Here is a 12,706-nt window from a genome sequence, read left to right as displayed (position 1 = left end):
AGAATGATGTTAGTACTGCTGAGCAGAGAGTGCTAGGAGCTCTGGTGAGAATCAAGTGCCTAAAAGCAAGGCCTCATACATTATTTGGAGTTTAGAGATCAAGGTTTGTTTTATGCTCCCAGAGGAGACCTTGTATGTCAGCTGACAAAAGTGCCGTGGCCCCAGAAATCTCAGTCAGGCTATTTCAGTGTAAGCTTTGGTCAATTAAACAATAACTAATCCGTCAGCTTTTGCTGTTCTTCACAGAGAGCTCTGTAAGTGACATCGTTTCCAAGGAACGTACCTTCAGGGCTTTCGGTTGCTTTAGAGACAGCTTATAAAGGTCGTCTGAAGCCAAGTGCGTCCTCCGCATAACCAGATCTAATGAAGGTCCCATCTCTTCCAGTTCAATTCTTGGTATTTTACAGCCAGATTTCTTCAGAAGCACCCTAGAAGGGGAAAACCACCAAAATCAACATCACCCTCTGTGTTAAAGACTCATCCATCTTCCTACAGGGTGGGTTCAATCCTCTAGATCAGACCACTATTAAAGACAATCACTATTGCTAACTCTGCCACAGAGAAAGATGTCCATCAATAACAACTTACAATATATTAAATCCGTCAGATTTAATCTGACATCACAATTTGAACACACGCAAAATATAACCAGGCTCATGAGTCTACAGCAAAATAGCCCGAGTGCTATCCCAAAGAGTTTTCTGTTTGTTTGTTTTGAAGACTGAGACTGATTCAAGAGATTTTGTTGCAAGAGAAATCACAGCCACGTGGAAGACAAGCTATGAGTGCTTACAGCCTCCTGAGGTGAGGCCAGGAACCGTGAGGGTAAACACCAACACAGCAAGAAATACTGTCTCGTCCTGCCTTTTCCTGTTCTCCCTCGTGTTTCGCTGGCTGCAGCCCAAAAGCCGTCGTGAGACAAACACCTGAGTGAGGAGAGCCCTAGCAGGAAGCCCGAGAACAGGCCACAGCCTGGACTTTCAGAGGGTTCTCTTAATTCACCAAGTTAATGCTGGAACCCCTTTACCCTCTACATGTCTTAAATGCAACAAACTATTGCTTAAGCCAGCTCCATTACACAACCACGGCCTGAATTTGGGGAAAAGTTGACAAGCATACCGGAAAGCAAACAAACGGGTAAAACATATACTCACTTATAGCTTCGCATGTAAATTTTCCCATCGACAGCTGTGAAATGCAGAACGTACTCTAAACCAGCCAGACGAATGCTGGGCACGCTGGGGCCTCTGAAGAAATCTGGAAGAGTATTTCGGAAGAATAAACACCACGTTTCTTGGCTGAAAATCAGACTGACAGATAACAGTAACATATTGGTTTATTTCGTAACGGACCCGCATGACATCACTGATGTGAACTCCCCGCCGACACGGGTACTTTTACTGCATCCAACTAAGCAAGGCTATCCACGGAATGGTTCTAGAAAAAGCCAAATCTGTGCATTTAGTGGGAATCTCACAAAACAGCCACTTCTTAAAACTGCAGCTCTGCCAAAACACAGGAGAGAAATTTAACGTTGCACGTGTTAGCTCCTGCACTGGTGAAACCAACTGGGTATAGAAACCCTGATGGGAACGCAGAGACTTCCCAGGGGTAATTTGGTAGCAATATACATGCTACCTAAAAATACCTGCACGGTGAAGAGCAAATATACTTCCAGCGCAGTGCCTTGGCTTTATTAAGCTAAGTGGGATAACTGCATTGCCTATTCTTCTAAATATTCAGCTCTAAAGTCGGAAAAAGGAGTCTATCTTGCGTTCATGCTCTGCTAACCATACAGCAATACAGGAAGCCATTAGTTCAGGTTCCTGTTTAAAGACATCATTCGAGAACCTGCAGATTCTTAATCAGAGCCGGATTTGGAAGGTTCAAGGAAGGATCAAAACCAGTACAAAATAGATTGAAACTGTGTATCTTGGCTACCCTTACCTACATTTTCTCTCTCTGACTTGGGGAACAAGTTTAGATGTATCACTTCTTCCACACCTCCCCCACAACAAAGCCCTTTCGTCCTCGAGGTAAGTACTCCTTGTTACAGATAATGCTTTCTCTACTTAATAAGCAACACACATCTATAAAAATAAGACACTTGAAATTTTTGCTTAGCCTGAGGTACAGACTATGAGCTGTCTCTATCGAGGTTCTTACATGAGGCTATGAAAAAATATACTGTGCCATTAGAGAGCGTGCAGCAAGCACAGCAATCTGTCCAACGTATGCAGAGGGTGGAGAAAGAATGTGACCTTGACTGAGGGAACAAGGTGTGCTAATAAACATGACAGGGCAACGCTGAAATGTAGCAGAACTGCTAACAAATGCAAAACACATCAGTCTTCTCCGTTCTGTCCCATTTTTAGATCCCTTGGCCAGTTGTCTTTTCCTCACTACCTTTTCTAAGAGTGTCAGCACTGGAGTGACATTCAAAACAAAGTCTTGCTGGCAGGCATCAGCTGGAATCCGGCCAGGAAGTGTTCTTGGTCAATTAAATACTCGCTCTCCTCTTCTTGCCGGCTGAGCTTGTAGTTAGAGGAAAAGTTGCAAATAAAAATATTTTGTTTGCTTCTGGCATGTATCTTCCCCTTCAACTAGTCCTCTGCAGGTACACACGCTTACGCTTACAGTGGCTTCACTGGCACCATCTCTCTTCTGTGGCATCCTACATCTTTTTACCCACAAGACGATCTCTTCCAACAAATGCAGGTGGTCAGGAATTTCTGTTTCCTGGCAATGCTGAACAGCTGCAGAAACCTCACACTCCAGGATACCCAGAGAGCTGAAGTTTTTAAAATGTACTCTTAATTTACAGCTCTTGCTTTGGTTGGACTAGAGACCTGCTTCCTCTTTTCTTTCCCTTCCTAGTTCTTTCTCTCCCTTGTCCTCGACATGTTTCCAGAACTTCTAATTTACTTTTTCCTGCAGAGCACTTCACAGGATCTTTCCATTTCCAGATTAAACTCCTAAAGTATTTTGCAACACGAGTCTATACACTTCTTTCTCTGTCAGTCCGTATCCAGAGGCTGGTAACACTGTGACCTATGTAGCTATTAGCGGATGTGAGCATTAGCGGACTTCAAACTCCATCCCATTCCCAGCCACCCCCTTTCTTGGCCAGAAGGAATCCACAAATCTCTTGAGAGACGCTCAAAAAAAGTCTGCGTGTGGAAGGCTGTATGAAGAGCAAGCTGATGGTCAGTCTAAAACTGACCGGAGATCTCCCGGAAGCCAGCTTCTCAGAATGTTAGAATTTACTGCAAGTCACATAGCACCTGGCCATTTTTAGGATGAAATGGGCGTGCAATAACAGAAATGAGCAAGCAGGCAGTGTCCTAAGAGATGAAATATTTTATAAACACAAGCATAAAAAGTTACTAGAATTTGATGAAGTGCATTCCAAGGACTCACATCGTAAATGAATTCCTACATTACCAGATCAGCAAACAGTGAAAACCAAAAGAGAAAGAATGGGATGTCTTTGTCTTCTGGGCCTCTAAAGATAAATGCAGCTGTCATTTATTTCTCCTAAAAACTTCTTCCACTTCACAATTTAAGAGGACTGTAGGGTTTGGTTACAATAATCCACCCTTTCCTTTGATTTTACAAAGAAACTGCTGTAAGATGATATTCCAAACACGCATAAACTCTCTCAATACCACAAAAGCCAGTGAAGGCTTGGTTGTTCACTAGCATCACTGGCACCACACGGTTTTGGCAACAATAAGCTGTTATCTACCTAATATTCCCTCTCGGATCTCCAAAATACTGCTACAGTAATGAAATATTTGCTGTTGCTCTTATAAAGACATTTTTCTATCATTCTTAGCAATGGAGTGACAGTTAAAAGTACTGTCCTCCGCAGGAACAGATAGAACTGCCTCCTCCCTATCAGTTAAGGGCAGCTCAAATTGTTACCCAAACAATTTTAACTGGTTAGTGATACTTCAAGCTTTTACACTCCTTAATCTCTTCCTTTGTCTATTGTTTTGCATCTATGTATTTCATAAAAGTCAGAAGAACACTAAGATCTGGAGTACTTGGAGTACATTCAAGAAGAAAGATTGGGTGTTGATTTGAGTACATTTGACTGCAGAGTCATTAGAGGCAAATAAATAGAAGAGAAAGAAGAGATGAACTTCAAAAGAAATAGGACAGCGAAGGCTAGTTATTTGCCAACTATCTAACAATGCACATCTTCCATTCAAGGTATCGAGCTGTTTGATCCCGGGGTGCACGGGCAGATTTGGGTGCCAATCCCCAACACCAGTGAACAAAAAACTCAGTACGAGCCAGTAACGTGCGCTCGTAGCCCAGAAAGCCAACCGCATCCTGGGCGGCATCAAGAGAAGCGTAACCAGCAGGTCAAGGGAGGTGATTCTCCTCCTCTACTTCACTCTCGTGAGACCCCACCTGGAATGCTGCGTCCAGCTCTGGGGCCTCAGTGCAAGAACCCTGCTTGAACGGGTTCAGAGGAGGGCCATGAAGATGACTGGGGGCCTGGAGCACCTCTCCTGTGAGGACAGGCTGGGGTTGGGAGAGTTGGGCTTATTCAGCCTGGAATAAGGCTCACTCTCTCGCTGCTGCTTCTTCAACAGATAGTGTCTGAGGAGGACTCTGTCCGTTCTGCCGTTGATCCCAGGCTGTGCACCCCTGAATCCAGCTCCTGCATCCAGTTCCCATCTGCTGCTGAGCCCAGCCTGGGACTTCCGCAGTGTCTGCCCACAACATCGGTGATGATGGTGATGTGGTTGCCATCAGGGGCTTGGGTTCAGTATTGGTATTGTATATGTTTCATTTTGTTATTATTTTCATTAAAGCAGTTTTAGATTTCTTTTCCAATCCATAAATCTCTCTTCCTTATGCCTTTTCTCTTTCCCCTCTTCGGGAAGGGGGTAATTCATCTAATAGCCAGTCCAGCTCTGACAATGCCCCATCCCTGGCAGTGTTCAAGGACAGGCTGGACGGAGCTTTGAGCAACCTGCTCTAGTGGAAGGTGGCCCTGTCCACAGCAGGGTTGAAACCAGACGATTTTTAAGGTCCCTTCCAGCCCAACCCATTCGATGAGTGCAGATGCCTGCATATGATACACTTCAGAAAATAATGCGCCTGCTTCCTGCAGTGTGAATATTCATTTAGAGCGACATAAACACACAGCGGTAAAACTCACTTCTCTTTGTATTCAATATTCGTCCACCTCCAACAATTTATTACTTACTAGCCTTTCATCTATCCCCAAGAACCAGTCACCTGGTTTGGTATGGAGAGGATGCAAATTTTCTCCTCTCCTGCTCCCTTTTTCAGTCTCATTCCAGATGAAACATCTTGCTTCAAGGAATTATAATAGTAAAGGAAAAAAAAAAAATCTCATTTTAAGGTCTGTTTCTAAAGAGCAACCATTTATCTGTTTGCCTAGAAAAAAAGAGCCCAACCAATATTTATTTTATATGAACAGGAGATCTCGCAAAGCTGTCAGATGATGAATTGGCACAACCCAAGATCAGAACTGAAAGAACAAGAGTGTTCTTATTGGGCCAGTTTCAGTATTTTACTAGAGCTTTAAGAAAAGTAACCTACTTTTAGGAAACCTATTAAAAAGAAAAAACACACCACCCCACTTACTTGATTTAGCTCTACCAAGCAAGACACATTTTTAAAGCGTCAACAGGAACAGTTCCATATGAATTCTGTGTCATGAAAAGCTACCCTAAGAGAAGTACCATCATTTTTTGTAGTTCCCCAGAAAAAAAACACAACGCGTTTTATCTTCCAGAGTCTCCAACCTTGAGATAGCTAAAACTTCATGCCAGCTTGTTTACCAAGCTCCAAGGCTGCCTTGAAGTTACGACACAGCTGTTATCTACAGTTGATTTTCACTGCACATGTTCTTTCCAAGGACCCTCGTCAATGGCACTTTTGTTAGAGTGGGTCAAACTTCCAACAGAAAGTGCTTTCATCATAAAAAACACAAGCTCAATTATACTGATTTGACTTTTTTGTAAGCAAAAACATCCCACTGTCTGAACTTAATCCACTGATTTTAAATTAGATACTTCAAAAATGCTATTTGGTCAGAGAAGTGATGATCCAGTACAACTACAAGGTAAAGACTTTGTAGGAAAATTCTGGCATTTTTCACAAAGTCATTAATTTTAGTGAACACAAGGTTTCAACTTCAGAGTATTTTAGGCCAGTCTTTCCCCGCCCCCCCCCCCCCCCCCCCCCCACCACACAAGGATTTTTTCATTTACTAAGTCATTAATTTTAGTGAACACAAGGTTTCAACTTCAGAGTATTTTAGGCCAGTCTTTCCCCGCCCCCCCCCCTCCACCCCCATCAGTCATGATGATTATTTAACTTTCATTTCATGTGACATGAATCTTACAAGTGCCTGTTCCTGTTTTCTTTCTGCCCTGAACTTAAGTAAACACTAACCGACAAACCAGCATTTCCCCAAAAACCACATTACTCCAGATTTATGCAATCCTACTGCTCAAATAATCAAATTACTGACCAATAAGAAGGCTCTTCAGTCTTCTGTATTCTTCATTTACATCAAACATGTCACCAGCAAATATCAACATAGGTTTTGTTCCTTCAGGACACTTACTGTTCTGCAGAAGAAGAATTTTAAAACAGAAGGAAAACTCAGACCTTTGTGACCTATGATCAGTACGGACAGAACTGACGCTCCTTCCTTCACCAAACAACTCTGTGTGTATGGAAGGACGCTGATTTTAAAAGGCTAAAAGAATGGTTAGTCAGTCACCTAATTTTAATTCTGGCCAACAAATACATTCACACTTACAAACCTTTGAAGGTAGGTGAATATTCAACACACAGATAAGTGGGTTTTAACACTGCACATTTGTGTCACTGAATATCTACACTGCAGGAAGCAGGTGCATTATTTTCTGCTCGATGCGAAAGTGCACACAGATGAAATATGTTTCAGTCTTGCCAAAGTGAGCCTAACATAGCCAAAAAAGGTGAATTTTCTCTGTGGTTCAGTAACCAAGATGTTAGCTCACTGTCTGAGTTAAGTACAGTTCCCTAAGAACTGGCATCATGCGTTACTGCAAGCTAAAGGAAGTTTCAGACCATCTCAGTCAGCAGAGTGACCATCTTCGGCTACAACTTGAGAAGAGGGATTTCAGTTTTTCAAAGCCTGCGCCAGTTTATATATATGGCAGTTGATTTATATGGCAGTTTATATACCATGAGCAGAACCTGCCTAAGGAATTTTGTGAATGTTTAAAAAGGAAAATGTTAGCAATAAACCAAGCCTAAAAAAGTATTTGCACAGAAAGTTACAAGCTTGCTCAAAACAACCAAAATAAAATAAAAAGCAGGGCATAAGAATAACATTTTGTGGTACACAAATTATCCTTACACGCTGCATGAAAGGTTTTTTTAAACAGCTCCTGTCCTTCCTTCGAAGGCCAGGAAAAGCCAATGCACCAAAAAAATCCACCAGTAGATGTCACTGAAACACCGAATTGGCGACTCCTTACCTTGACGTCTTTCAGGGAAACGAACTTCTCAACGCCCAGCTCAATCATGTCCAGGACGTGATAGTCAAACATGCGACCTGTGAAAGCAAAAAAATAAAATCCAGCTTTTTAAACAGTCACTGAAAACTAGACCTTTCATCCAAATAAAAACCCAAGTGAGGCACGTTACCTATCACCAGGTTGTTCGGTCGCTTCTTGTTATGAGAGCCAAAGAGAAACAAGGAGCAATCTGATTTCTTGGAAAAAAATTCCTACAATGGGTGAAAAGAACAAAACTCGTGAGTTCCAGTTTGCAGCATGTCAAGGACTCAGGGAAGGTATGCATCACAAACGCGCAGTTTAGGCGCTGCTTCATGAGAAGACCAGCTGCACTTACCAGGAGAGTTTTGAGCATGTCCAGGTGCACGTAAGCTAAGATTGACAGCCGGATTCAAGGTTCAAATAACAATTCATTTATTTTTTTATCTCCTATTGCAGTTTTAAAATCAAGTCAGGCAATTTTTTCTTGTCATTTTATCTGTGATGCCCTTTTTCATAATTCCTTGTATTTTGTTTTGACATAAGACACCTTCAACCACTTCTCCCTGCCGGAAGAGTAAGGACTTGCAAGCTGGCTGCAGCTGAAGTGCCTCATTTTAGTTACGCAGCTCAGCTTCACGCAGCACATGCGCTTTGCCTAACAGCCCCTGAACAGCCAGTTAACGCCCTCAACAGCAAGCTTCGGATCATCTGCAGACGTGTTAAGTGTCCTACTACAGAGCAACTACACGTCAATTTATTATTTAAGACTAAGACGCTACTTAAAACCAAGCCAGAGGTGACTGTCAGAGAGAAGATCTTTTCTCCAGGTGCAGTAGACAGAGAAGCTATCACAGTTTTACGTCTAGCTCTGCCTCTGGGTCTCCAAAAAATATTGACTGTAGACAGACCAAGGAGAGACCAGAGGGGACTCCCCCAAAACACTTGCTCACACAGCCCTGTTAATCACTGTGCATTGATACATGAACGTTCTCTTAACAGCTCTAAGGTACTTTATTAAAAAGGTGCAAACTCAAATGCCTCAAACGTGTCCTGCACGTACTGAAACATCACATAAACCACAAAACTGACCTTTAAAAAAAAAAACAAGTGAAAAAAACCCCAACCTAACTTGATTTGACTTTCCATATTTTTCTAGACTCTGATTACTTGTTGAATTAAAATAATTAAAAGTTTCCCAGAGGAACACCTTTTAAAATATCAGAACAGTTTTAGCTGACATCAGAGGACGTTTTCCCAGGAACTATCAGATGTTTAAAGCAGTGGTCAGCTGATGATCGGCTAGCTCCTGTCTGCCTGTGAAACTCAGTTATCTGGTCTCGGGAGGTTGCAAGCGGTTTCTTTCAGCAAATCACCTCACAAATCTCTCCTCGCCACCTACAGGAAGTTCTCCATTCCACTCACGACATTTTGGGGATGGCTGCATTGCTGTGCTTCACACCCAGAACAGAAGCACACACAGCACCACCTCAGCATCAGTATGAACACAGATCAAGTAGCCTTCTATGATGGTGTATCTATGCTGCAACCCCAATTTTTTGCTCGTAACAACTCAACTGTCCAATACAACTGCAACAACTCCTCTAACACTCACTATTCGCTTTCCTTAGAAAAGATCCTTTAGTGATCATTAAGGATCCTTAGCTCGCTCTCCCCTCCTCTCCCTTTTTATTTAAGAGAATTCCTTCGACAGGTTTCCCCTTTATTTTCAGACAAGAAAGTGCCTTTGCACCTGATGTGCACACCTTAATTTTTTTCTTCGCACGCAGATTTATTTAATGCAACACCCCAAAACTCCCAAGTTCAGTGTGTATTTTCAGCAAGTCATTTCAACACCTGCCTCATGCACTGGAAAGCTGACCCTTACTCCCCTACGTGAGTCAGCAGAGGTTACCCAGTCACGATCACCAGGAATCAAACAACTTATTTTGGGATAATTCATCACTGTCTTTACTGTAAAACCACAGCGGTACCTCGCTGTCTCCTTTCTCTCATTCTGTTGAAGGAAACACACACATCTCTTTTATGACAAATGTACTTCAGCAGTTAAAGCAATGCTTTGATGGAAGTGCAAATGTGAGACATCATCTTAGGATCGTACCCTCCGTTTTTTGCCTTGCTGCTCATAAGTTGTCATGACCTTAGAGCACTGAATCACCATCAAATCCAGACAGGGGCGTATCACCATCTCACAGTCGCACGGCTGATGCATGTGTTCTGCTGGGCTCTTCTTCCTCCACTTAAACAGGAGGAGGTCACAGACAGCTACGACCCCTCCATTCAACCATTTTAACTTATTAATTCACCACTCTGAAAACAAGTTTTACCCAAGCTATACCACTTGACAAGACTGACTTTTAGAAAAGCAAAATAAACTGCTTTATTCTTCCTTTCATATCCAGCACTAACACCTATTGCAGTGTCACATTTATTTGCCTGTCAGTTTACAGAAACACGCGTTTACAGTAACGTCCAAGTCCTCACACCATGACGACTCCGTCTTGCAGTGAGAGGAAGAACATGCCTACTGACACCATAAATCTAGACACAGCCCTACATTCAACTTATCCAAACTCCCCATAAACTCTGTTCCTCACGGAGGAACTGTCCTCCAACACAGCTCTTCATGACTTTAAGGCTGTGAAGTGTCAGAAGAGAAGATGTAGTTGATACTTACCAGCGACGTTTGATCCTCAAAAGGCCTGGTAATATTTTTCCTGAGAGAAGGAAAGGGAAAAAAAAAACCCAACAAAAAAATAGGCCAAGTTAATCATTAGTTCTCTGATAACATTAAACTCTCCATTTGGTGGAAACTCCAGCAGTAGAGGTTCAGTGTTAGCCCAAACCATAAGCCTCGGTGCCTCCATTGCCTTTTTAAGCACTTTCCTCCATGTTTCCCATCTCCTGGGGCCTGACTGTCAGACCACCACCAGCAACACTTCATAAACAAGTGTCTTTGCCTGCTCATCCCGTGTTCAATTTAACTTCTACAGTCAATGTCTCTGCACTGCAGCCATACAGACACTGAGCTCCCACTTTGAGCAAGACTTATCTATCGTTCTAACCTGTAACTCAAATTTATGAGAGCTGGGATAAGAACTTCAGCCTACCCACGGGCAGAGAACCTCGCCTGCTGCGTGCCCAGAGCAGTCAGAGGAGCTGGCTGTCTGAGCTCGCTGAACCCGGCTCCGTAGCACTTGGCGCAGAACTGGGGTCAGCACCAACACTGATCACAGCAAGCTTGTTTCCAGTCTCCTGAAAGTGGTGATGAATCTCAACCACCTTCTGCAGCCCTTTCCATCAGTCAAGCCCCCTCACTAGCCACCCTCTTCATTCATGCTTTCAAACTGCCACAAGCTATCTTGTCAGAAGGTTCAAAGACATCCAAGTGAGACCACTTACTTTTTATACATCACAGCAAAAGGCTTCTTCACAGCATACTGCAAATACACAGCAAAAACACGCGTTATCTCTAACGTTCACATGTACAGCACTGCTTTGTCTCAACCTGACAGCTTAAATGATGAAATACAGTAATTGTTTGTGCACAATAGTCTAGAAGGCGGCACCTCAAGCAGCCTGCTCACAACAATACCATTCAAGTTGGTAGCAATGTTGGGTCCCAATTAACTGCAGAGGATTTGTTTCTAGAAACCACAAAATAACATGATAACGGAAAAACAGCTGAAATCAAAGCCGTGTGATGGAGCCTCTCTGGTTCTAAGGGCATAGGAAAAACAGGGAGTGTGAGCAAAAACCCGATTATCACTGGCATAATGTGGTAAGAAAACAACAAGACGAGAAGAGTGTAGGAACAGCTATAATATTTTCAGGTAGAGCACTAGGAGACAGGATTGGCAAGGTGAAGTTTTAAGAGAGGTTGAAAGCCCCATACTGACACACACAAGCAGTTTATGGGATTCTGGGATATGACTTCAGGAGAGTGCCCGAGTCCCAGTTCTGTACCGAATCCTGCTCCTCTCGAACGGCCTTGAAACACCTCACCTTATGTACTGGACAGTCATGGAAAAAATAGTAACAGATGGAAAAGGCTCCGAACTTCTGGGAGAAAATAATCTCCACTGAGGGGCAGCCCAAGACACCTTTGGAGTACTGGTCAATCTGAGATTTGGGGAATGGGGAGTGTAAGAAATTACTGATCTTGCAGCAGAGAATATGCAAATTGTAAGAAAAAGGGAAAGGAAGGCACTTTCAGTGTAGCACAGCAAGTTATACAATTAAAGGTTGCACACTGTGTCCAACAACTTACAATGTCCTTAAGTACTTCAGTCACTGTTAAGTTTGCGTTTCCTCCTTTTAAAAGCATGGCATTTTTTGTATTTTCTTTAAGTTTGGGTTCTCTCTTCTCAAGGAATCTCTTTGCTCTCTTAGTTTTAGGCCTTCTGTAACAATAAATCAACAGGTTAAAAAGTTAATATTAGTAACAACAATATTAGACACCACAGAAAACAGTAAAACAAGCACTGGAGCACGTTGGGTTCAAGTAACGTGTCTCCGTTACTCATACAAATCCCAACCTGCAGAACTACAGTCAGTGCTAAAGCCCAGTCTCCGATGAATGTGTTTTGCTCCCCCCAAGCTAGCAGAGGTGATTTTACAGCCTTGGGCTTTTCAGTTCCTGCTAATTCAGAGCTTCAGCTATACCAGAATTCCCACATGCTACTGACAGGCTGAAAGCTTCCCCTCCCCCCAGCTCCCTCCCTAGATCGGAGACTCGCATGTGAGCAGAACATAAAATTCCTCAAAGACCATCAATGGGATCCAAAAGAAAAGCTCTGGTACGGCAGATCTGTGGGCAGGAGCCAGAGAGCAGCACCAGGCGTTCTTCAGATGAAACGCACCAGCCTCAGCAGGGGCACAGAGCTTCTACAAATTAATAACCACACGGTTTAAGAACCACAGTTCTTCACTAAATTAATGCAAAGCTTTTAGCACTTTCACCGTGGGGCATTTTGTTTATTTTCTTTTAAAAAATAAACAAACCCCCCCCACACGGGTGCTTCGCTCTACAGATGAAGGCAGTTCTTTCAGGCGTGCGGAAATACACTCGATATTCGAGTATCGAATTCGGTGCCAGCTGGCCACCGCGGCTCCTTCACGTTGCCAGCTGAGTAAGGGCTGTC

The 12,706-nt window shown here is 43.0% G+C and overlaps 1 protein-coding gene across 1 annotated transcript in view; it reads right to left on the bottom strand.

Annotated features, from left to right (window-relative positions):
* RPF2 (ribosome production factor 2 homolog (S. cerevisiae)) overlaps positions 1 to 11,959 on the bottom strand; it is a 12,461-nt gene extending 502 nt beyond the window's left edge. The window contains exons 1-8 of the mRNA XM_010134229.1: positions 11,833 to 11,959; positions 10,965 to 11,002; positions 10,240 to 10,279; positions 7,693 to 7,774; positions 7,524 to 7,600; positions 6,524 to 6,623; positions 1,155 to 1,257; positions 284 to 428 (exon numbers count right to left, since the gene is read on the bottom strand). Of these exons, the coding sequence (XP_010132531.1) occupies positions 284 to 428; positions 1,155 to 1,257; positions 6,524 to 6,623; positions 7,524 to 7,600; positions 7,693 to 7,774; positions 10,240 to 10,279; positions 10,965 to 11,002; positions 11,833 to 11,889 (642 nt within the window). The 5' untranslated portion in view covers positions 11,890 to 11,959. The remainder of the gene's footprint in view (positions 1 to 283; positions 429 to 1,154; positions 1,258 to 6,523; positions 6,624 to 7,523; positions 7,601 to 7,692; positions 7,775 to 10,239; positions 10,280 to 10,964; positions 11,003 to 11,832) is intronic.
* Between the last annotated feature and the right edge of the window lie 747 nt (positions 11,960 to 12,706).

This window comes from Buceros rhinoceros, unplaced genomic scaffold (genome assembly GCF_000710305.1).
Source record: "Buceros rhinoceros silvestris isolate BGI_N320 unplaced genomic scaffold, ASM71030v1 scaffold18734, whole genome shotgun sequence".
Taxonomy (NCBI): Eukaryota; Metazoa; Chordata; class Aves; order Bucerotiformes; family Bucerotidae; genus Buceros; species Buceros rhinoceros.
This window is presented reverse-complemented; position numbering and strand designations above follow the sequence as displayed.